The sequence below is a fragment of the Leishmania donovani genome, chromosome 34 (assembly GCF_000227135.1).
Source record: "Leishmania donovani BPK282A1 complete genome, chromosome 34".
NCBI classification, from domain to species: Eukaryota; Euglenozoa; class Kinetoplastea; order Trypanosomatida; family Trypanosomatidae; genus Leishmania; species Leishmania donovani.
In genome coordinates this window covers 1,040,961-1,064,181 of record NC_018261.1, presented here as the reverse complement: position 1 = coordinate 1,064,181, position 23,221 = coordinate 1,040,961, and the positions used below count along the sequence as shown (strand labels likewise).

The 23,221-nt window shown below is 53.5% G+C and overlaps 5 protein-coding genes across 5 annotated transcripts; all 5 read right to left on the bottom strand.

Moving 5' to 3' along the window:
* Positions 1-1,850: 1,850 nt before the first annotated feature.
* On the bottom strand, positions 1,851-2,120 carry LDBPK_342430 (acyl-CoA binding protein, putative; the record flags this gene model as incomplete). Its single annotated transcript, XM_003864354.1, has 1 exon — positions 1,851-2,120. One exon carries the CDS (start codon positions 2,118-2,120, stop codon positions 1,851-1,853), a length of 270 nt encoding a protein of 89 aa, XP_003864402.1.
* A 999-nt stretch (positions 2,121-3,119) lies between these two features.
* LDBPK_342420 (adaptor complex subunit medium chain 3, putative) lies at positions 3,120-4,526 on the bottom strand (the record flags this gene model as incomplete). The annotated part of the gene is made up of 1 exon (XM_003864353.1): positions 3,120-4,526. The coding sequence occupies one exon, from the start codon at positions 4,524-4,526 to the stop codon at positions 3,120-3,122; it is 1,407 nt and encodes a 468-aa protein (XP_003864401.1).
* Positions 4,527-10,060: 5,534 nt separating this feature from the next.
* Positions 10,061-10,678, bottom strand: LDBPK_342410 (hypothetical protein, conserved; the record flags this gene model as incomplete). The annotated part of the gene is made up of 1 exon (XM_003864352.1): positions 10,061-10,678. One exon carries the CDS (start codon positions 10,676-10,678, stop codon positions 10,061-10,063), a length of 618 nt encoding a protein of 205 aa, XP_003864400.1.
* A 3,346-nt stretch (positions 10,679-14,024) lies between these two features.
* Positions 14,025-15,698, bottom strand: LDBPK_342400 (hypothetical protein, conserved; the record flags this gene model as incomplete). Its single annotated transcript, XM_003864351.1, has 1 exon — positions 14,025-15,698. One exon carries the CDS (start codon positions 15,696-15,698, stop codon positions 14,025-14,027), a length of 1,674 nt encoding a protein of 557 aa, XP_003864399.1.
* A 1,481-nt stretch (positions 15,699-17,179) lies between these two features.
* Positions 17,180-19,468, bottom strand: LDBPK_342390 (hypothetical protein, conserved; the record flags this gene model as incomplete). The annotated part of the gene is made up of 1 exon (XM_003864350.1): positions 17,180-19,468. The coding sequence occupies one exon, from the start codon at positions 19,466-19,468 to the stop codon at positions 17,180-17,182; it is 2,289 nt and encodes a 762-aa protein (XP_003864398.1).
* Between the last annotated feature and the right edge of the window lie 3,753 nt (positions 19,469-23,221).

The following is a 23,221-nucleotide window of genomic DNA, read 5'->3' as shown; positions in this document are numbered from 1 at the left end:
AAGCTTCGCCACGGAGCCGGGCCCACACTCACCACATCGCAGCTCACGCGCAAACAAAAAAAAAAACACAGTCGGTGGATGCGTATATTCGCTGAACCGTCGGCACCGCTCGTAGCGACTTTGTACAGGCATCATCATGCCCGCAAGTCTCTTCGGCACAGCGCCAGCCCCACGCCCGTCCTGCCGACACCAAGGGTTCCCCCCTCCCGCCGGCCGTACCCGAGGGCGGGCCTGCAGGGTGCTTGGCTCCTCCCCATACAGAGTGGGCACTGGGCACTGAGATATATCACGCACGGAGGCGGCCGGTACTATCCGCGGTGGCCTTCTCTGAAATTCAGCCTTAAAGAGAGCAAGACAAGCGCCTCAGATAACCGATATATCCTCCACCTTTTTCCTTGACCGCTCCCTCTCTCCTGGCGCACACACACACGCGCACGCACCTCCCCCGCTCCCTGTGTCTTTGTGTTCGCATCCGTGCGGTGGTTAAAGCGGGGTATACTATTTTGTTTTCTCTTTTTTCCTCTGTGCGCATGTGCCCTGCCGTCTCCTCTACCTGTCCCTGTAACCCGCGTTCTGCGACAAAGAGAGGAACGGGGGCCGGGGCGTGAAAAAAAAAAAACGAAGAAGATGCTAAGAAGGAGCTGCACAAGCACACAGACGAGCAACGAAATTCAAACGAGCAATAAAACAAAATAAACGAATAGTGGCAGCGGATGACTGCACAGCGGCGTGCCCCCTCCCAAGCGAAGGATCTGTGTGACGTAGCAGCTGACAACACTTCGCATCAACTTTTTTTTGGCATCTTGACTTTTTTCTTTTCGAATAACCCCTCTTTCTTGCCCATGCTACGGATTTGAACCGGTGTGCCGCCGCCTCGTGCTACAGCCTCTTCCTGTGTTACGGCTGCTGTAGGGCTTCACCATCGCTGCGACGGCATTCAACGAGAACACACGCGCGTGAGCCGCTCGGCATACGCACAGAAGTATCGGAAATGAGGCTCACGCGAATAAAATGAGGCAGAAAGCAACGCGGGAACGGCCCTAGTGGGGTTTTGGTAATGGTCGCCAATAGCATTGGGGGCTCTTCTTCGAGGGCCTCGCTAATACCCCCTCCCCAGGAGCGAGTCCGTCGCAGATCGAGATGGTGTCAGCAACGCGAAGGTGCCGCCCGCTGAGCACACCTGTGCACGTGCATGAGTGTGCGCACGCCGCGCTGCACATGCAGCAGGCACTGCGCCTTTGAGCGAACAGGAAACGAAAGGGCGATGGCGAGCGCCACGAATGCGGACATCCTCGGCCACTGGCAAAACCTATAAGCCCAATCACCACGCAAAGAACGACTGCGCTCTACGGTCCCGCGGCACTCTGAAAAGAGACACAGAGACTCAGCGGAATGGTGAAAGCAGGGAGCCCGAGAGTTCTCCAAAGAATACGCTCATTGTCGTAAAGCGGAAAACAGAATGCACGCTCGGGAGGGATCGAAGGGTTAACCTCAGCAGGACTGTCGGAGGGTAGGCACACGGCAAAGGCTTAAAACCAAAAAAGAAAATAAAGAAAAAGGGAGCTGCGCAATGGCGCGCACTCACCAAAGCCGCTGCCACCCCCACACGTCCTGTTCAGACAGACAGCAGGACTCCCAGCGGCTGTCTGTGTTCGCCAAGGAAGCGCTGAGCCGCCATTCGCCATCGCAGCAGCAGTCGTCTTCGTGCTTTGATAGAGGTGTCCGGGTGTTAGACTTTAGCAGTTAAGCATGTCACTGACTGCAGGCAAAGAGAGGGAAGGCGAGAAAGAGGCGAGGGGAGGGCCATTCTCGGTCGCACGCCCAGGCGTTTCTCCGCCGTGGTCATGCCATCACAACCTGGATGGGTACTTGGCTACGATAGCCTTTGCCTTCTCGACAAAGAGCTCGCGGGCCTTCTGCTGACCAAGGGGCTCGTACTTCTTCCACGCAGCCCACTTGCCGTACTTTACCACGTTGGCGCGGGACGGCTGTTTCAACGTGCACTTGCCCCGCGTCGCCACACACCACAGGCCATACATCTCGATCTTCTGCGGGATCGACAGGTTCGACCGCAGGTCGGAGACCAACTTTGTGTAGCGCTCAAACTCCTCGGCAGACATTTTTTGTTTCTCTTGGGCTTCGCAGTTCTCGTTTCTCGAGCTGATAGGGGTATGGAAAAACGCCTATGTAGCAGCACCAGGGCTTAGTTACGGAAAAGCAGAGGCAGTTTGCGAGGAGGTGCAAAAAAAGGGGAGAGGCACAGGTGGCGGATCAGCAACGATAGAGAGCAATCCGCTAGCGGGTGAAAGAGAACTGGGGGGGGGGGGCGTGGTTGAGCGTGGAATATGTTCGTGTGTATGCGCGTCAAACGGGGCAGGCAGACCCAATGTGGTATCGCTGGTGTGGACGCAGCAGCACCACCGCAAGGAGACGAAACGAAACGCGACGGGGGGCAGCAACGATGCGCGGAGGGGGTAGGAGGTAGGTAGGCAATGCGGTCTTCTGTCGAGGAAGAGCGGGGCAGTGGGCAAGCGGCGAGCGGTAGGCGCAGCTGGCGTGCTTTCAACGAGACATGCGGAGGCTTGCAGTGTGGATACATTGACCGCAGCAGCGCTTAAGAACAGCTTTTAGTCGCTTTCTGTGTCCTGTGCGCGCGCCCCTCGACCACGGCATCCACGGGGCATGGTAGATTTGTGTGGAGCCCCCCCCCCGCTGCCGTTTTTAGCAGGGTCTAAGCTCCACGTTGTATGAGATCATTGGAGGTCCAGCAACGCCTCCTCGTGGCACTCGGCAACCGACAGCATGCGAGAAAGAGCAAAAATGAAAAGGGGAAAGGTGAAGGATGTAGCTGAGTCGCAGCAGCCACACTCTTCATACGGCTGTCCTCGTTTGCTGTTGCGTTGTTTGTGGCGTAGTTATGCATGAGCCGGTACAAGCGTGTGTATTGTGTGTGAGGGGAGAGCGTGAGAAGCGGGGGGCTTATCTGGGGCACGCAAGCGAAGCAAGTGAGCTGATGCAACTTAGTAGAGGAGGAGGCGACGCCAAGCAGAGGATGATGCGCGGACGCACACGCATGCCCTGCACACGCTCGGAGCGATGCATTGGAGCTTGCATGTGCATCAGGCGCCTCGGATGAAGTAGCTGCCAGACTGCGTTAGGTACTTCAGCCCCTTGTACGGCTTGCCGATCTCATTCAAGACCTGAACCGAATCCACGCGAAGGCTACTCATGATTCGGTTCGGCAGCTGGAACGACACGGCAGCCATGGTGGCGTTTCCGACTCCGGCCGCATGGGTTGTTGCCCTCGCCGACCTCGATGGCGCCGCATTGTCACGCCCTTGCTCGCCACTGCTGTCACTACCTTCCGGCTCTAACAAGAACTCGCCACCGAGAGACGGCGTTGCGTAATGCGTCAAGTTGCCCACGCTCCACGTGAGCGTCGCCTTGGAGCGGTCGAAAACGGTCGTGCCGCTCGAACAGTTCGTCACTGTGAGCGATGACGTGTTTGGCGGCAGCAGGAGGCGCACCGAGAGCCGCTGCACATCCTTATCCTTCTCCGCCACGGAAGAGAAGCCCGCTCCGCCACCGCGGATGCCCGTCATGCAATGGAAGCGACCACCCGTAGCGTTGAAAGTGACCTGCGGGGTCACGTAGAACGGTGGAAGCGGCATCAGCTGGGAAGACTTGCAGGTATACTTCATCAGCGTGAACTTGCCGTCGGGTGGAATGAAGCAGAGCGTGCGATCGTGCTCATAACGGTCCAGACGGACGCATCGATGAAAAGCCACGTCGTCGACCACGGCGTCGACATCGCGCAGACGCAGCACCACGTCAGGCATGCCGCTCAGCCGGCAATTCACCTCGATGCTCCCCTGCACAGCAGCCCTGACGCAGCGGCCCTCGCTGTCCAGGACGTAGTCCAGCGACTCCACCACGTCAAAGAGTATTTCATTTGTGCTGTGACGCGTCTCCGGGTCCCGCCATGGGACACCACCGAAAAAGCTGGATGCCTGCCGACTGCCAACCCCAATGGAAGTGCGGCTGCCGACCGGCATCACCTTGTTCACAAGCGGCGTGTCCAGCATAGTGCGCACGCGGTTCTCGAGCGTCGGCCGCGGCACCAGCTCCTCCAGTGCGCAGAACTCAGTGGTGAGGGGGTAACCGTAGTCAAACATCTCCTGTAGTAGCTGATAGACGGTAGAGAAGTTTTCTCGAATGGTGTTCTCCGTCACCTCGCTCAGGTATGTTGTGAGAACGCGGGCCACGAGACAGAGCTGCTCAATCACCACGAGCGCCGTGTCGTCCGAAGGGTGTGTGCCGACGAGAAACACGTTGTTGCGGTGGATGTGCGAGAACACAGTGCCGCCGTAGGCGACGATGGCCGCGGGCGCCTCGCGGCCTCCCTTCGACGGCGCCATATAGGTGGACCAGAATCCCTCCAACGTTGAGCGCGGGATTCGCTCACTAAATTGCAGCTCCACCATCACCTCGCCATGCTCATTCAGCAAAAAAATACATGACAACATGACGCCCCGCGGGGTGACACAGCGTCGAGAGCGAGCTCGATGCACACACCACCGGCAACAGGAAGAGAAACGACACAACAAGGAGATGCGACACCCTACTTTTACCTGCCTGTTCTCGTCTTGATGGCGACAAGATGAGGAGAGGGGCAAAGAGAGAAGGAAGCACCGGCGGAAAGGGTGTGGGACAAACAAAATGCAGCTTCAGCAAGAGGAGATGAAGACAGGCACACCGAAAATCCCCAATGCACACACATCTAAATACACATGTATACATACATATGTATCGCACATAAAGTGGGGCACGTGCTAGAGGCCAGCCACGATGACGTATAATATGCGTACCTAGAGATGTATGCCTGTATGCGAAAAGAGGAGAGCATGTGAAGAGAAGGCGATATAGGCTACACTAGGCGGTGGAGGCCGCAGCGCCAACGATGTTCGTGAAGTCCTTCCTTTTGTGAGCGTGTGGGTGGGTGAAAGTCTCCTAGAACACGAAGTAGCCACAGCCGGTAGGAGATTACTCTGTGAGGGCCCCTCTTACACGAACAGGTTCTCTCTGTACCTGTGCACCGCGTGTTCTTCTGAGGCACGCTACAAGGAGGCACAAAGTAGGCAATAACGGTGTGCAGAAGAAAGAGACGTCATACGGCATTGGCCGTGAAAATCGGTTGGAGTAACCAGAAAGTGAGAGACAAGGAGAGAGACCAGTGGAGAATATAGGGATGGTGTGTGCGTGGTCTCTTCTGCACCGCCCGCACTTGTGGTGGTGATAGAGGGAAGGCACATGCCCGCTCGACAGCGTGTCGCTGTCGTTGCCAACGCCTCACATTTCCCGTTCAGCTAACGCGCAGAAGTGCTTGCCGTGGCAGAAAAGGAAAGATGCGCGCAGAAGGAATTGCCTGTCCCCCTCAGTAGCAACGCCACGATGTGCAGTGTGCGGAAGCAAAGATGGAGAAGTTAGAGAGGGCCATCGCCGTCGGGCGATGCGTCTCTCGTTCATAACCTCACTCTCGGTAACACACCGCAGGCGACAAGTCCGTCGGCGGCGAAGTGCATGTCTTCGATGTCCCAGTAGCCACAAAACCGTGCGACCGAACACACAGAGCTTCACGTCATTTTTTTTTAGTGAGCGATTTAGCAAAAAAAGAAAAGAGAGCGAAGAGAAAAAAAAAACACAAGAGCGAACAAGGAACCATAATATTGACGGCACGAGGAGGGTAGAGGGCGTTGCATGGGGAAGGGGGATGGATTCAGACAGTAGGACGAAGAAAAAGCACGCGCGCACACAACAGCAGTTCCAACAGAGACGACAACACAGCTGCATCACCCGAACACACGAAAAAAAGAAAGATAACGAAAGAGAAACAAAAGTGGAAAGAAAAAAAATAAAATCGCACTGGTAGCAGCAGCCAAAAAGAAGAGCAACGCACAAGAGAATGAAAAAAAATTAAACACAAAGTAAAAGCGCGAAAAGGGGAAAAGGAAAAAGGAGCATGTCACATCCCTTTTTTTTTTGTTGCTTTCGCTTCACCGGGCACCGGACTTCTCTCTGTGCGGATGGAGGGAGGGGGGAGAAACCTCCCCCCATCCTCCTCCTTTTTTTTTTCAGTTGTGCAGTGGTCCTTCTGTGCTTTCACTTGTTCTCTGACCATATTGAGCCTCATCTTCTTTCTTCACTGTCATTGTCACTGCGAAAGCCGCTCATGAACAACGCATTTCCCTTGATCGAAAACGTCGAGCTTGAGGATCTGCCTGCGCATGTGTTCTTGTGGGTGTGCGGTTTTTTTTTCGTATTTCGCTTTTTTCTCCTGGTGGACAGGGAGGAGGGGAAGAAGATGGGTTGGCGTGATTTTGTTTTCTTCAGTGCATCATATTCTTCTTCCCTCTCCATTTTTTTCGGTATATGGCATTTACCTGTTTCTTTTTTTTGTGGGAGGGCGGAGGGAAGGGGGGGAGCTTCTCTCTTTTTGTATCTCCGTTTCTTCTTCCGTGTATGGTTTGATCTTTTCCCTACAGCAAAAATAAAAACAAAATCGTACATTCCGTCTTTTCCTCGTTCCTTCCTGTTTTTTGGTCGTCGTCAATCACGCTTGAAGAACTCCAACAAACGGGGGAAAAAGCGCAAAATATTTTGAGATTTTGCGTGTCTTCTTGTCGCTGCGGCAGCGGAGGAGACAGTGCTTTCAGGTTTGCTATAGTGTTCGAGAACCCTAGCAATGCCCTCTGCTTTTGTCGTTGTTTTCCTTTCCTCTTTCGTTCTCTTGGTGTCTGCGTCATGCTCGCCCTTTCCTCCCGCCCATGTCCAGCCGTCACGGTTATCCCTTGCACTCGTCTTAGCGATGAAAAGCACACGTTGTGTGCTTGCATCAGTGAAGAGAAACGAAAGCGTGAATGGATATGGAGGAGCGAAGGAGAAAGAAAAAGAGGCAGCACCAGCAGTGGGCACGGTAGGCAGAAAGAACCCGAACCGAAAAACCGAAGAAAAAACAGAGGGAGGCACCAAGAACGCCGACGAACACAGTGAGAAACAAGGCGTAAAGGGCAAGCCGGGGAAGTGAGTGAAAAATGATAGTGCGAGTTTGGGTACTGAACGTAAACGGGACGCGGAGTAAAGGAGAAGCAACGAAAGAAAAACGGATTCTTTCCTCGTGCTCCCGAGCAGCTTCAGCCAATGTCACTCTCGCCGCTGTATATGTGTGCCGTATCATCCATCCTACACCTCCCATGTACAAGAAAGAAGAAAGAGATCGAGAGAGAAAGGGGTAAAAAAGGAAAACTCAGTCGAGCTAACAAACGGCGAAGTGCGGGAGAGACAGCCACACACACACGCACGCACGCACGCACTCATCATATATATATTATTCTCCGTTATGCTCCTCTTTCGTTTATTTTCGCGCGCGTCGTCTACCCCTCCCCCTCTTCCACGTGTACTCTTGGTCTGCTTGTTTTTTGTTTTTCTCTGCATGTGTGAGATGGTGTTTTTTTTCTTTCTTCTTTGTAAAACGAGCATCAAACAAAATAGGGCGCGCGCGTGTATGTGCCCGTGTGGGACGTGTGTGTGTGTGTGGGTGGGTGGGTGGTTGGGTGGCTGCATTTCTGTTTTTGTTCTTTTCTTTCCTCGCCTTCTTTTCCTCTTTTTTTCTTTTTTCTTGCGTTTTCTTTTTCCTCTTCGTCTTCGTCGCATCTCTTTTTATGTCTGATTTTCTTTTGTTTTTTTTTTGTTATGTAGGGCGCGACGGCCCGCTGTCTCCTCACATTAGTGCCTCGTCGCCTTCACATGCTGCGTGAGACATGCAGACAAGCTTTAAGGAGCAGACGATGAACAGGTTCACGGCACACGCCCGAGAGAACAACAAAAAAAAACGAAAAGAAAGAAACAAAGAGAATGGCAAGAGATGGGCCGATGGATAGAGACGAGTCAAATTAAAGAGAGGTAACAGTGGTGCTGGTGCTGGTGGTGGTGGCTCGTAATAGTTCAGAGGAAAGGAGACCTAAATGAACGGGGAGAGAGAAAAGAAAAGAGGGGAAAAAAGTTCTTCATTAAACAGGGCGGAGAGAAAGAGAACAAAACACAATCCCGTCTGTACGGATGGCGTCGGGGAAAAAGGAAAAAAGGGGGCGGGGCAGAGAAGTTCTGGTTCTTTGCTAGCTTCACTCTTGAGTAAGTGGTCGATGGATGGGGGGAGGGGGCTGATGGTGGAAGAGCGATGGTGTGAATTTACGTCCATGTCCGTTCACGAGTGATGGGAGAGAGATCGACTCTCTTCTTGTTTGCTGTTGTTGTTCTTTATATTTGGGGTTTTCGGGGGCTTTGTCACAAGACACCAGTTTTCGCCCTCCCTCTTTTCGCCCTTCGCTCTCTCTCTTCCGTTTCGCCAGCCTCTATATATTGAACGCCCTCTCCAGAATCGAGAGCGAGGCACCTCTCCTCTTCGTCTTCTTTTCGACCTTCTCCCCTACCCGGTAAACAGAAAAAAAAAATTGGTTTGTGGCCATTCCCTCTGTCAGCCGCTTGCTCGCCCATCTCGCGTCTCTTTCACACGCGTTTTTTTTTCTTGTGGTTCATCGAAAAAGCAAAGAGAGAAGGGCACGCATGGCAACGAAAAACGTGGAGGAAACACCACCTCGAAATGGCACAACAAGCATGGCAAGGAGACACCGACGGGAAAAGAAGAGGAGAGGAGAGGAGAGGAGAGGAGAGGAGAGAAAAAAGAGGTTGGTCTGCCCTCTTTTTTTTTGTTCATGTTTGCTTTAGTTACTATCGCCGGGTCGTACAGGGGTTTCGGGGACTTTGAAAAGATACACGTACAGCTTGTTCCTCTTTTTTATTTTCTTTGTGTGTGTGTTTTCTTCACCGTTGTCTGACGAGAGAAGAGAAAAACGAAAAGAGGGAGAGAAGAAACAACCAAACACAAAAAAGGAAAAGAGAATAGAAAAGAGGGTAGAGGGTGAACGACGTCACGTTGCTCATGGTGTGTGCGTGTGTATATGCTTGATTCTGAAAGTGTGAAGCCTTCACCGGGCTCCACATACGCATTTGTGCATACTACAGAAAAAAAAAAACGAACTGCACAGCGACTGTGGAGGAAGACAGTCGAACCACTACACGAAGAGGGTCGTCACCCATTCCCCTCAACATCACAAAAAAAAAAATCGAAGAGGAAAAAATCGTCAAGACACCAAGAAAGAACGAAAACAAAGAACCAAGCCGCAACAAAACACATCAAAAGAAACAACAGATATGCGCAGGAGAGGGAGAAAAAAACGCGCACGGTGATGGCGAAGTCGGAGAGGCAGAGAAGGGGGCGGGCGGCAGAGGCAGGGGAAAAAACAAGCGGGCTTTTTCCCCCTTTGCTCCTTCGGCCCCCTCCCCCGCCCACTCCTCTGCCCCCATTCCCTCGTTTTTTTTCTCTCTTGTCGCTCGCGCGCATGCCGTAAACCCCACGCGGAATCATCCCTACTTTTTCTTTCCGTCATCTTGGATTCCGCACTAATTTCGCCTCGTTTGGGGTGGCTTGCGCCTGCACACGCCAAGACACACATTGATACGGAAGCAAGATAGATACAAGTAGATCCAGCTAGGCGCTGCTGCGATCACCACACCGCAAGCCGGAGCACTGCGGTGCAATGGCCACCAACACCAGCAAACCGAAAACAAAGAAAGGCAAAGTGGGTGAGGTACGAAGGGGAGTGGTACAACTACGGTATGTGTGTGTGAAAAAAAAGGAAACCGCACAAAACAAGCGCGCTAATACACCTCATCATCTATCTCATTCTTGAGCCTCGCGTCTGTGTGATTTTGCTTCGGTATGGCTTTTCTTTTCGTGTAGTGCCCGCCCACAGCATCACCTATCTGAGGACTCACACCATGAAAACCCCACACACACAAAGATGGTGCGGCTGCAAGGGCAGGGATGTGGAGGCAGGCATGGACGGCCCTAAAGCTGGTAGGGACACTCACGCACCACCCAGGTGCGCGCCGGCAAATAGCCAGCCCCCCCCCCCCATTCCCGCTATTTACTTTCCCCGCGTTTCTAGTTCTCGCGGTCATCGCGGCGATCGATGGCCGCTACCCCGCGGCCACCACGGCTTCCGCCACGACCACCACGGCTGCCACCACGGCCACCACGGCTGCCACCACGACCACCACGGCTGCCACCACGACCGCCGCGACGGCTCATATTGGGGTCGCGCCTCTCCTGCTCCGTCACCTCGCTATCCGGAATCGGCTCCTGGTAACCAGGGTTGGACTTGTCCAAACAGTTACGGGACAACGTGATGAGGATTGTGGACACCTTGCGCTCCACCACGACGTTCTCAGGGTTCCGGGTGCGGTCGATCGGCTCGTACTCGTCGCGAACCAGCTCAGAGCCCAGCTCAGTGACCTGGTGCAGGCCAGAAATGCGGCGCTTCACAATTTCGGCGATGTTGACGGCGTTGTAGATGGCGCCGCCCATACCGCTGATCTTTACCGTGTCGTTGCGCGTCTTGCCATCTTCACCGTTCAGCACGGCGATGACGTACGAGATGTAGCTGTGCTGGCCATGGGTAGCAGTCACACGCACCTCGTTCTCAGCACCCTCGGGGCGGTCGCGATTCTCGCGGCCCTCGCGGACGCGGCGGTACTCATCACGAGACGGACGTGGCGGCATTGCTGCTTAGCGGGTTTTCCTGTTGCGAAAGTTAAAAAAGGAAAAATGCAGGGCAGAGTAAGGCGGGCTGTATGCGATGCGAGAGACGAAACCGTGTCGAAACGCAGATGAGAAGGAAGGCTAATTCTTTTTGTGAAAATCTTCCGCGAATAGGGGAACAGGGCGTGTGTGTGGGTGATGATAAAGACGGATCCAACAGAAAGGGAGGACAGGTAGAGGAAGTGAGGCGCGTGTATGGGACACACCGACCAGCCAGTCGTGCAGGTTGGTGACGAATGCAGAAGACAACCAAAGCGGCGGGCCACAAACAGGTACAGAAGTGGACGAGGAAAAGAAGAGCAGGGATGCGCATAAACGGCAGTCGTCGGAGGCGCCTGAAAGGCACGGTGCAGCACGCACGGCACGCCAGGAGGAGGTACAGTACAACACGCGTGGAAGAGAGAAGCCCCAGTACTTGGGGAGATAAAAGGGACGAGCATGGGGGAACAGGAAGGACGTGCACGCAAGCAACGCGCAAAAAGCACCATCAACTCCCGAGTGACCTTTCCATCTCCTTCAGTCCCCCGGCGCCTTCTCACGATTGGACGAGTCGCGTTGCTCGACGGGTTTATCGTCCATTTGATAGCCCCCTACACAAGAGAGTGGGTACTTCTTGTCGTCGTGTTCGCTCTTTAGTCTCATGATGCTGTTTGGTACTATGTTTTCGGGCCAGTGAAAGGCTGATCCGCGTACGTCGCAGCAACTTGTCCGCCTTTTCGCAAGCACACCAAAGTAAAAGATGATGACACCAGCAGCCAACTCACGAGTGAATGAGAAGAAACAACTCAAAAAAAAGACGACAACCAGCGCCTCCACATCACCCCCCCCCTAAACACACACACACGCATACATATGTGCAACGTCTTCTCGTACACTCTAGAGACACAAAATGCAAAGGCAAATGTGTTTGAAGGCAGTCTGGGCATTCTTGCGTTCGTGGGCTAAATATCGCTGTTTTGTTTTCGCTCCTTCTTTGCGTATCCTGGTGTGCGTGTCTGTGTGTGTGCTCATCTGCTTCGAGATTGTTTTCACCTCCCTAGGTGAAAAAGAGGCTAAACAAGAAACAGAGGGAAAAAAAGACATGCGAATCAGTGAAGGCAAGGCGACGAAGACAAAAACGAAAAGGGGTTAGTCCATCTGCGCGCGTGTGTGTTGCTGTCGTCTTTTTTTCTCGGGGGGGGGGGTTGCGTTCCTGTTTTCCACCATGTGCGAGCGGAGAAGAGCAAAACAGAAGACGAAGAGATAAAAAAGAGGAAAAATGGCACACAAAGGAAAATGAGTTCGCTATTGAATGAGAAGTGGGAGCCCCCACCACCACCACCACCAACGCGGCGAGAATACCAGCACGCAACGCGACACAGACACAGACAGACGCAGACGAATGCTTCTGGCACACATGGCACTTGAGAACGCAGAGCACCAAACCAAAAGAATGAGCAAACACGAAGTAACGGTTGCAGGCAGAGCATCAGCAACGCACGCGTTGAGTCAGGGAAGCAACGGGTGAAGAGGAAAAAAAATATGAAAATCAAAGAGAAAACTCCCCGACAACAAATGCGGCGGGGCATGGCCCACATAAGACGAAATGGGGGAGAAGAGAAGAGGCAGGGAAGAGCAGATACCATTTTCCACGTCGCTTCCGCCTAGCCGTGATGATCACCTGAAGAGTCTATCGCCTCGCCCAAAATCCAGCCCAGAGAGGGAAGGAGCAATCAAGAAAGAGACAAAAAAGGGGAAGAGAAGCCATGCTAACTCACATTTGCAGGGTACCGCCAATGCGCGCACACACACACATACCACTTGCTCATGTCAGGTGTTGCGGCCAGCGGTAACTTAAAATCTCCACTCTCTCTTTCAGGAGTTTCCCCCCTCCCCCATCCGCCAATTTTCTTCGGCACTCTTTGCCCTGGCAAGCAAGCAGGGATAAGAGCCCGAGTATGCTTAAAAGTAGGTGTATGTGTGTGTGTGTGTGTGTTTCGGGAGCAGAAGGGGGTGGAGGCGCAAACAGAGATACTCTACGATGTAATGGAGAAACAGGCAAGAAGGAGTAGGTCAGTGCCGAGCAGAGAGAGGGGATAAAATAAAAAGCGCGTTACTCCTCTTTTCTGGCTCCTTGTGTGGAGACGACGGGATAAAGCGGAGGGAAGAACAAAAAGGTCGCATGTGTGTGCGCGCGTGTGCGTTCCTCGGGGAGGGAGTTAATGTCGCACCTCCTCTACTGTCTCCCTCGATTCCAGACTTGCCTCCCTTCCCGGGCCTCTCGTGCACATGAGCGCAGCGCTCTTTTTGTACTGATCGTGGTGGTAGACTTTCGTTGCTCACGCGCTTCATTCCTTCCGGCTTATATGCCGGTGAAAATTTGGCTTCAGCCCATCTACTGCCCTTCTCTCTCGTTCTCGAGCCGCTGCGCCTACGCTAAGTCGCCCGCGGGCATATGTGCGTGTGTGTGTGTGGACTGTCTATGTGTAGTCAGTGACGGTTAACAGGAAAAAAAAGAAGGAAAGAAAGGCAAAAGAATCGAGAGATCGTGGCTGCGTAGTTGGTTACAGACGACATGTGCGCGTGCACATGGTCCTTGCCCAACCCCTCCCCACGCCCACACACACACACACACCGCCGCCGTGCTTTTCAGAAAAGGCGGAAAACAGGAAGACAAGCAAGAGCAGAAACACAAATGTGCCTGTGACGCAAGACAAACACGCATCCCTCAGAAGGCTGAACAGCACTAACTCAAAAGCAGCGGAAGCGGCAGGCTTTTCGTCTCGTCGTTCCGACCGCTTTTTCTTCCTTTTCGGCATGTTTTGATGCTGTTGTGTACGCACACAGACACACAGAAACACAGACAACAACGCCAGCATGATGGGAGGGAGAGGTGCATCGGCCTGGTGAACTATGCCGGGGCCAAGCTCGAAAAAAGGAAAAGAACCACAAACGAAGAAAACTGTAAAGAAAAGAAGGAAACAATGTAAGGGGGAGGGTTAGAACTGCCTGTGGGGAGGGGGATTGAAAAGGAACAAGCTCGCATGGGTTGTCATCGGCATACAGCGGCGAAGAGAGAGGACGGCGAATCAGAAAAGGAGACAACTGCACACGCGCACACACAGCGACAGCAGCTAACTCTTCTCGTTTTTGTTATCTATGTGTATGCGTGTGCGCGTGTCTTCTAAATTTCCTTTTTCATCCTTGATCTGCCGTCACAGTCCTCATAGTCACGCACGCGCACGCAGGGAAGAGTGAAGTGGACGTGCACTCGATAGACAGAAAAAGAGGCCGAGGAGTAGGCGGGAAGCAGACAGCAGAGCAAAGACTACGCCTTGAGAACCTTCTCGTCCATCAGTGCGCGCTGCCGGTCAAAGGCTCGCTGGTTCAGGTCACGCAGCGAGGTCAAGAGCTCGCGCATCATCCTATGCTGCTGCTCCATCCAATTCCGGTGATCACCGAAAGCGCGCGCCTTCGAGTCCAGCATCGCGATCACCACGCGCACCGCCGCACTCGACTTCTCGGCGTTGGAGGCGGCGGCGTCGAGGTTCTGGATGATCTGCTGCGCCTCCGGCTCGCGAGAGCCCCAGTAGATCTTCTGCAGCGCAATCGAGCTGGAGCGGAAGGTCTGGCGGGTCTTCTTGCTATCCTCGTCTTGCTCAACAAGAATCTGACGCTCATGCGAAACGCCCGCTTCCGCCTCTGTCAAGTAGTTGTTGTACTCCTCGCTGATAGCGTGCAGGCGATCCTGCAGGGAGACGATGAGATTCTCAAGGCTGGTGGTGTACTGACGCACAATCGTCGCGTTCTCCTTCAAAGCCTCGCTCACCGGCCCACGTCCGCGCTGGCGGTCTTCTTTAGCACGGCGCTCGTGGTCCTCCGCAATCTTCGTGTCGCGGTACGAGTGGATCTGCTGGGTGAGAGCAGCCACGTTGTTGTCGTACGATACCGACTCCGCCTGGCGCGCCTCTTCCGACTCCTTGAGCAGATCAGACAGCCGCTGAATCTGCGCGCGAGCCTGGTTCTCCGACTCCTGCGTGCGCTGCAGCACTGCTGCCATGTCCTCCATGCGCTCCATCAGCCTGTTGAACTCGTCGGTCTGGTCAACGTCGACAATACTATTGCGCGGAGACGCGCTGCCGTTCGTGTGAGTGCGCAGCTGAGACTTGAGGTTTTCAATAATGTAGTCTTTTACCTCCATCTGCTCATTGTGCTCACGTTCCTTCGCCTCCTTTTCCTTCTTGTTCTCCTGGATGATGGCAGCGATGAGGTCGTTGTGGCGCTGCGCGCTCTTCTCCGCGCGCAGCTTCTCCTGCTTCACGGCCTCCAGCAACTTCTTCCTCTCGTCATCAACGACCTTGAGCTGGGTTTCCGCCTTTTTGCGAGCACCCTGCTCTTTACCCAGCTGTTGCAGCAGACTCTGCTCGCGCTCAGCCACGGGGCCGGCAAGCTCCTCTTGAAGGGCCTGCAGCTGCTTCTTGAGTTCGTTCACCTTCTGCTCCTTGTCACCGCGCTCCTTCTCCAACTCGTGATTCTTGTCCTTGAGCTCCATCTCGACATCCTTGAGGCGCTGCAGGGCAGCATCCAAGCCGTCCGGGGCGCCGTCGCGCTGGTTGTACAGGCGCCACATCTCACGGAACGGGTACTCCTCAATGCGGTGGGCCATCTCCTCTTGGCTGATGTCTTCATCATGGGTGACGTGGAAGGTCACGTAGAGGCTACCAAGGCGAAATTGGACGTCTGTGATGGCCTCCTGAGGCACCGCCAGCGCAATGCTCGCCTCGTAGACAAATGTCTGATAGAGCAGCGAAGGAACGGACGCGACAAGGTCCTTCCAGTCATCCCCGTCGAACTTTTTCGTGAATCGAGACGAAAAGGTTGAGACCAAAGGCGCCACCGTCGCTGTCGCAGGAACCTTCGCGACAAACTTCTGCGGCGCATCTTCAAAAGCCCCCGAATGGCCGCCGAGGACGCTCACCCAGGGGAGCTCAAGCACGCTCATCGCCTTTTTGGGGGGAAGGTGACGAAAGGGAGTTGTGGGGATGTGCGGAAGTGTAACGGACGAACGTGGTGTCCCGCTGGAAGGTACACGCGTGGTGTTGCTGAAGATACGCAGTGGTTTGTGCTGCTGTTTTGTATACAGGAGGCGAAATGGACGAGTGTGAGGGCCGATGGAGGGTGCGCAGTGAAGTCCCACACGTGAAAAAGGGGAGAAGCACCGGAGGGCGGGGTTGGGCGAAAGAGCAACCAGAAAACAAAAGAAAACGGAGGCAACGAGGAAGGAAGTGGCGAGGTCCCAACACACAAAAACGCAGACAAGGGAAGAAAATATGCAAGGAAAAAGACACCAAAATGTGCGCAACGGCTCGGGGTGCAAAAAGCGACTGAAGTATACATCGGTGAGCTGTTTCTCTCTGTCGATCGAATGCGTGCGCGCGTGCAGCGACGAGTGCCGTGAAGCGCAGCGCCTCTACTAGCCTTCCACCGAGAGCGCGCATTTTCTCGGGTTTTTCCGACTTCTTTGCTAAGTTTCTTCCGGGCAAAGTAACAAGTAGACAGCAACGAAAGCCGGCAAGGGTAGGAGCGGCGGATGATCATGTCAACGTGCACTCCGCGCTGACGACAGCCGTAGAGAACAACAAAAAGCGTGATGCATGAAGGCAAGTGGGCAAACGCCTTGTTTCTATTTCTTCCGCTTCGGATGCGTCTCCACCACCACAGCACACAACTGTCCACTTGTGAAAGGAGTGGTCTGCTAGGCTTGATCGACTGCTCATGCGCCTCCTCTTCGTTTTTTCTCCGTGGGCTCATGCTTTTGTTGGGAGACGGCGAGGCAGCGTGGGAACGACATTTTTTGCGGGGACAATAAAAACGCGCCTCTGCCCTTTTGCGAAGTAATCACGGCGATGCAAGAAACGCGTCATTAAACATCGTGGGTAGAGCGCAAGCGCCTCCTTCTGCTTTCACCAAACATAAGCGAGATAAAAGAAATACACTTGAAAATAAGAAACAGAAAAATGGCGCGCTTAACCGCCACCACACGCAACGAAACCCGCACCAGCTGAGAGCACTGTGTTTCCGTGACAGTGTCGGTGTGCGCGTGCGCCACTGCGAGGAAGTTCGAGAGATGCAGAACAAGCGCAAAACCCCAACCGAAAAAAAAAAACAGAAAAATTCTCATCTGTACACTGAGCACCGCACAAAAATATACGATGTACTCGCTATGGAACAAAAATAAAGGAAACCTCTCTTGTGCAGATATGCGCGCCTTTCTAAAGCCTCTGCCGCGGTAAGTTCGAGAAAAAAAAAGGTAACGGCCTTTTACGAGCATTTGCGAGTCCGCTATAATATTTGCGGTTACTTTCCGGCGGTCTGCTGTCCGCCCGCGTGAACACTACCACGCAGACACAACTGAGTCAAAGAATCCTTGAATACGGTGCCCTTCACTCATTCAACCGGTTAAAAAATACAACACAACAGAAGTCAACTTGAATACGATGAGCTTCTCTCCGATGCTTGCAGATCAGATCGGAACTTCTCCCGTAGCATTCGGTTGAGCTGCTGCATTGTTTTCAGCTTTTCGCGGGCATCTTTCAGCTCTCGACTCAATGCAGAGAATAACGCCTCATACGGGTGTTCTTCGGCCTCCTCTTCATCGACTGCCGCCTCGGCCTCGAGGTAGCGCTCCATCACGGCTCTCAACTCAGCATGGGCCGCAACAAGCTCTCCACTACAGAACTCCTTTTCATCGTCACCACATGCCTTCGCTTGCGTCAACTTTGAGCTCACCTCCGCACACCTCCGCCGAGCAGCCTCCACAGCAGCTCTCGCACTAACGATTCGGCGGGTACAGCCCACCACTTCATTCGCACGCGATTCAAACCCATCCCGAAGAACTTCAACACCATACTGCACTCCAGCAACGAAACACTCACGAGAATCACACACACGAAGCAGGGGAGAAGCCTTCTCAAAGCACCCTTCAGCAGCACAGCATAACGCCACCCGAGCAGCCGCCAGCTCGCTCTCCGACGCAGCGCTCTTCGCCTCCAGCGCAGCAACAGCCTCCGCGTGGGCAGCGGCCAGCGCGGCGCAGCGCTGCTCCGCCGCCCCCAGCGCGTCGCGCGCCTCCACAAGCTCCGCGGAGTCCACAAGCTCAGCAGTCTGCGCCTCGTACTCGCTGCGCACCGCATCCACGATGCCGTGCGTGTAGAGGCTAAGCACGTTGTGCTTGTTATTCTGCTCAGGGTGTGCAGTGAAGGGAGTGTTCAAGTTTTGTGTGTCTGCTCGCACGAGAGCGCAGGGGGTGTCGGTGATGTCTGCGTTGTGAAGCGCATCAAGTTTTTTGTGAGCCTCTCGTAGCTGCTCGTTTAAGGAGGTAATCTGAGCTTCGTAGTGGTTGATGAGGTGCGCTTGTTCCTTTTGGAGTGCTGTGTATTCTTGTTGTGCCTGCTGTGTGTGAAACCGGTGTTGTTCCTCACTTTCGGTGATGAGCTGTCGCAGTACGTTGCAGGACTCTTGCGTGTCGATGAGAGCTGTAGAGATGCTCTCGAGCTCTTTATCCATGCACGCATGATCCAGGCGCATTGTGATTAGTTGGCTCTGCAAGACCGCTACATTCTGCCCACTGCAACGACGCTCCTCCTCGAGCTGGGAGGCCAGGTGCTGAAGCTCCTGTTCCTTCTGGAGCAGCATAGATTGCATATCTTCCAATGTTGTCTCGAACTCTGAAACGAGTTGCCGGCGATCTTCGCTGACCCTGCGGTGATTGTTGGTGTTGGAAGCGACGACTCCTTCAGGAAGGTGAGAATCATCCTCCAGAGAGCGTGGAGGCCATTGTTTGTTCTCTCCATCCGCTGGTGGAGGCGACATCGGCGTGGTGACAAATGTCTGGTAGAGTCTTGTAAGACGCTGTAACTCACACATCTCCAGCCGACGACGAAAGGTGATTTCGCGCTGTGCGTCACCCCACGTAGCAAGCTGGAAGCAAATTTGAAGCCCGGCTTTCTCGGTGGCTATCATTGTCAGTTTAGAAAGCTCGCCTTTGGCGACCCCACATGACGATGTGATATCGATTGTTGCGAGCCGGTGCACGGCTTCTATGTGCGCGGCGACCACAGCACACCACTTAGTCCCCTCGCATGTGAGCTGAAAGGAGGCGGCAGTGGGGGCGAAGTCGTCCATGCTGACATCGGATTGCCCCACTGCAGACAAGAGGTCGAGACTGTCCGGCTCGCATAAGCTGTTTCCCCGCGGGCGGAGAACAGTGGAGAGCGCCATTTTAGTCAGAGAGCCGTCGGTTTTGTCAGTGAAACTGCGACGAGTGCCGCAAGCAGCAGAAGCAGCGCGTGTCTGAAGGCCATGGCCCACGTGCGGTGTGGTCAGCACGCCGACTTCATTTGTAGTCAAGCGGAGCTCCGTCACCTGCGACGGACGTGGTGATCGCGCTGGTTTGCAGTGGCCCAGGATGGACTCGGTAGACTTGGCTGCATTTTCTTTGCCTCTTGGCAGCCGCGGTGTGCATTGCACGCTCGCCAGAGGGGTTGTGGCCATCGATACTGTCATGGCGTCTGCGCGCACGAATTCCTCAGCAACAGTGGTCGCGAAAATGCATCCTGCTGGCTCTAGTATGGTCGCTTCCTCCACGGCAAGTCCTGGGCTGCAGTAGCCGCTGGGCACGGATGTCTTCTCGTAGCGAGTGTTGGCGGCAGACGGCTCGCGAACCCGCAGCGAGGGTTCTATCGACGGCCGTGCAGGAGAGATGGACCCCATATTAACCGTTCGCGACTCTTCCCAGCGCCAGCTGTGTGAAGCTGAGTGTATATATGCGGTTAAGGGAAGTCGTGGGGGCAGATGAAACTGTAGTTTGGGGTTTCCGGCCGGCGGGCTCCTTGTGGGCGAGTGTCTCGTTGCGCAAACCACGGCCCTTCTCAGCAGTAGTGCTGACGAAGGAGTGTGGGGAAGATGTCTTGATTGAGAAAGGGGGGACGACTAAAGGAAAAAGGCCTTTGACTGTAAGACCTGTCAGGCTCGGTATCCTCGATGCTTCTTTGTGCTGAGCGACTTTGGAACGGCAAACACTAGGCGCACGGCTGCGAAGAGCACGAAAAGACAGCAAAGAAAAGGGAGAAGCACGGTGCGTTTTACTGTGTACTTCGGAGGGAGGTAAGGGAAGGGGAGGACCAACGACAATACGCACGTGTAAATGTGTACCAATCAGGAATGAGGCAAGTCTTCGACACCTGAGAGCGAGCGAGCAACACACACCAAAAAAAAAGGCAGACACTGAAGAACAAGGAAAAAAAAAGGAAACGAGGCGAGTGTGCGTGCGTGTGTGCGCGTGTGTGTTTACGCTGGGACTCTCTTGGTTTTCCTTGCCCTCCTTGGCCAGCTCACTTTGAAAGAAATCAAAAAAATGGAAAAAAATCTTCGGACACACACACAGAGAGAGAGAGAAACACACACACCATGAATATGTGTGTGTGTGTATATGCGCAGCCAACTTACTGGTGAGAGATACAAAGAAGGGGGGGAGGCAGACAGAGTACAAGGGTGGGAAAGGAAACAGACAAAAAAAGGCGAATGGTGACGAAACCGAAGAAACGAAAAAAAAAGATCAAAACGGGGCGTACACCCACACGCACACGCAGAGAGAGAAAGACGGAGCAGAGGCACAGCGCTCAACAGTAAACGGCGAGGAAAGGCAAATTGGTAAAAAAGGGCAGCCACGAATTGTTCAGTCTTTTCGCGTTTCTTCGGTTTGTTGTTGGTCTTCTCACTTTCCGAGGGCGAGGAGGGAAGCGAGCGGCCTTTGGTCTCGGGAGAGAGTGGTGCGGATGAAACGAAAAGTGGCGAAGAGCAAAAGCACACACACACACACACACAACGAGGCGGAAAAAGTGTCTCGGTATCTCGTGCTGGTATCTGAAAAAGGACGAGGGGTGTAAAAAAAGAAAGGCGACAGCCAAAAGACAGGGATCTAGAGTGAAACAGACAAACGTTTGACACGAAAAGGATTTGTTAGTACACAAAAAAGGAAATCTAGGTGGTGTAATCGCGGAGAGAACGAAGAGGGAAGGAGGAGGTGCGTACACAAGTAGATCGATCAATTTAGAATAAAAAAAAAAGAGAGCGGGGTGTGTAGGCTCAAGGCACACGTCAACGCTAATAGGCCGGGAGGGAGGAGGCCAAAAAATTTTTTTCAAATAAAAAGGAAGGGTCTCGAAAGCAGCCGGAGACGGAGCAAAGGAAACGTAGGGGAACTCTCCGACTGCTCAATTTCGTATCCTTGAACAAAAAAAAGGCAAGGCGTAAGCTAGAAAAAAAAAAGAAAACTCCGAATTCTCTTTATGAGAGAGCACCGAGTAGCCTCGAAAGAAGAGAAAGTCGGGAGACGAAGGTGGAGATACAAACTTGTGTCGTCGACCCGTGTGGTGGACGCGCGTGATGAAGCGTCAAACCAGACGCAGACGGAAAAGAGGGTACACGTATGAAGAGCAATACAGCGAGAAGGAGACTTTACAAAGCCAAAACGCGCGGAAGCGATGGGATCCTTTCGGAGTAGACTTTGAATCTAATGAGGTTGCGCTAAAACGGAAAGGGCGATGTGCCAGGCGAAACAAAAAGGGGGCCGGAGAAGCGAGTTCTCTGCGCTAGGAACAAAAAAAGAGGGTGAGCAGAGAGCTGATGTAAAGAATGACCCCTGTCTCTTGCCTCTTTTTTCCCGCTTGGTTTCGGTTTGTTTTTCTTTTGTGTGCGTATGTGTGTGTGTGTGTGTGTGTGTGTGTGTCGATGTGGTGTAAGGGAGAGGCGGGGGTGCTTAGTTGCCAGATTTGCACATCAGGGAAAGAGAGAGAGGTCAACGAGGCGAAATGAGAATCTCGGCGTTGCCTTACTCGTCGTCAAGGCACACACAAAAAAAGGAGCAAAAGCACTGGTCGGAACCTCACCTGTAAAATTTCGAAGGAGGTCCATTCCATAATGCAGAGATCCGGCAGAGCGCACGCAAGGAACAAATGGAGGACAAAAGAAAAAAAAAACGTTATCACCGTAGACGAGTGGGAGGAAGAGAATGGGCAGAGGAAAGAAGGAAGTGGAGAGGGCGAAGAAAGCCGGGCACGAAGAGCACATGGATAACGAACGAGGCCATGCACGGGGCGAGAGAAGAGGGAAGAGCATGCGGCCACGATGTCGCATAGAGTAGCGTGCCACACTCGCGGAACGTCTACTCAAGGCGGCATGAGTGCAACTCTTACTCTTTCGTTTCCTCTTCGCACTACCTCGGGAGAGAGTACCGAGGCGACAAGAGCAAAGGCTACTGTGCGGCTCAGAGGCGTGCTGCTGGCACGCCACGTAACTTTGGATCAAAGCCTTAATTCGCTCGGTTCCTTCCTTTCGCGTAGAGTTCCGTTTTTTCACTGGTTATTCGTTACGTCGCTATTGTCGTGCGGGCGGGCTGGAGTGGGGTGGGGGGAGGGAGTAGTGCGCACCCCCACACGCAAAAACACAGGCATGCCGCGCTGTATCATTTCTAAGAGCTTTCGCGGGAGAAGGCAAACGCCTTGCGTTCCATTTTTTCGTACTGGAAAGCAAGACGCCCGGAACCTGTGCATCCCCCATCCTTCCTGCCGCCGATGTTGCGCTACCTAATCTTGCGCCTGTATGGAAGATTGGGGAGATTCTGCTGACGCTTGGGTGTGCGTTTTGCATGTGGATTTGGGCAACGACCGCCACGCCATTCAGCAGTCGTAACTCATCCTCTACAACGCAAAGACCGTCGTTTCACATTACCACGCAGTGCACACAAGAGGCACCGATGCGTAGCAATCGCATCGGGATGACGTGTGAAAAAAAGACTTACGCTGCCTGGTTGTTTGTCTTCCAAATCTTCTTTCAGCTGAGCCTGTCCGCTTTCCTGTGAGTCTTGCACTGCCACAACGAGTGGGAAGACAAGCTAGAAAACAAGACTTCAGAAGTGAAAGGGCCACCAATAGCACCGACAAACACAGCGTGCGATGAAATGGCCCTCCACGAATCCCTCTCTCTATTCCTTCCCCCTTTCGCGTATCAGTCGCATGGTTTGCACTACTGGGAGATCAGGCTTGCAATTGTGAGAATGAGAAGAGCGAAAAAAAAAGGTGCCACAGTGAGAGATGACGACAATGAAAAGCGTACACAGTGGGCAATTACTTTCCAGAGGAAGACGCACACGAGAGCGCACGTTAAAGAGCAAGAGCATCAAGTGGAGAAATCTAGCTGTATGAGGAGGCAAACTGAAAAAAAAAAACGTAGAAGCAGAAGCACACAGTATGACTCAGGCAAGAAAAGCAGCAGCAGGAGGAAGGCGGCGGTGGTAGTGGGTGGGTGGGTGGCCAAACGCAACGGTAAGAAGATGTAAGCACGCGAGCATCAAAGGAAAAAAAAGATACGTGATATAAGCGAAAAAGAGAGGGTGCTGGAAAAAAAAAAGAAAGCAAGCAAAACAAGTGCACGGAGAAGAGGAGAAACAGAGATAAGTGAACGCAC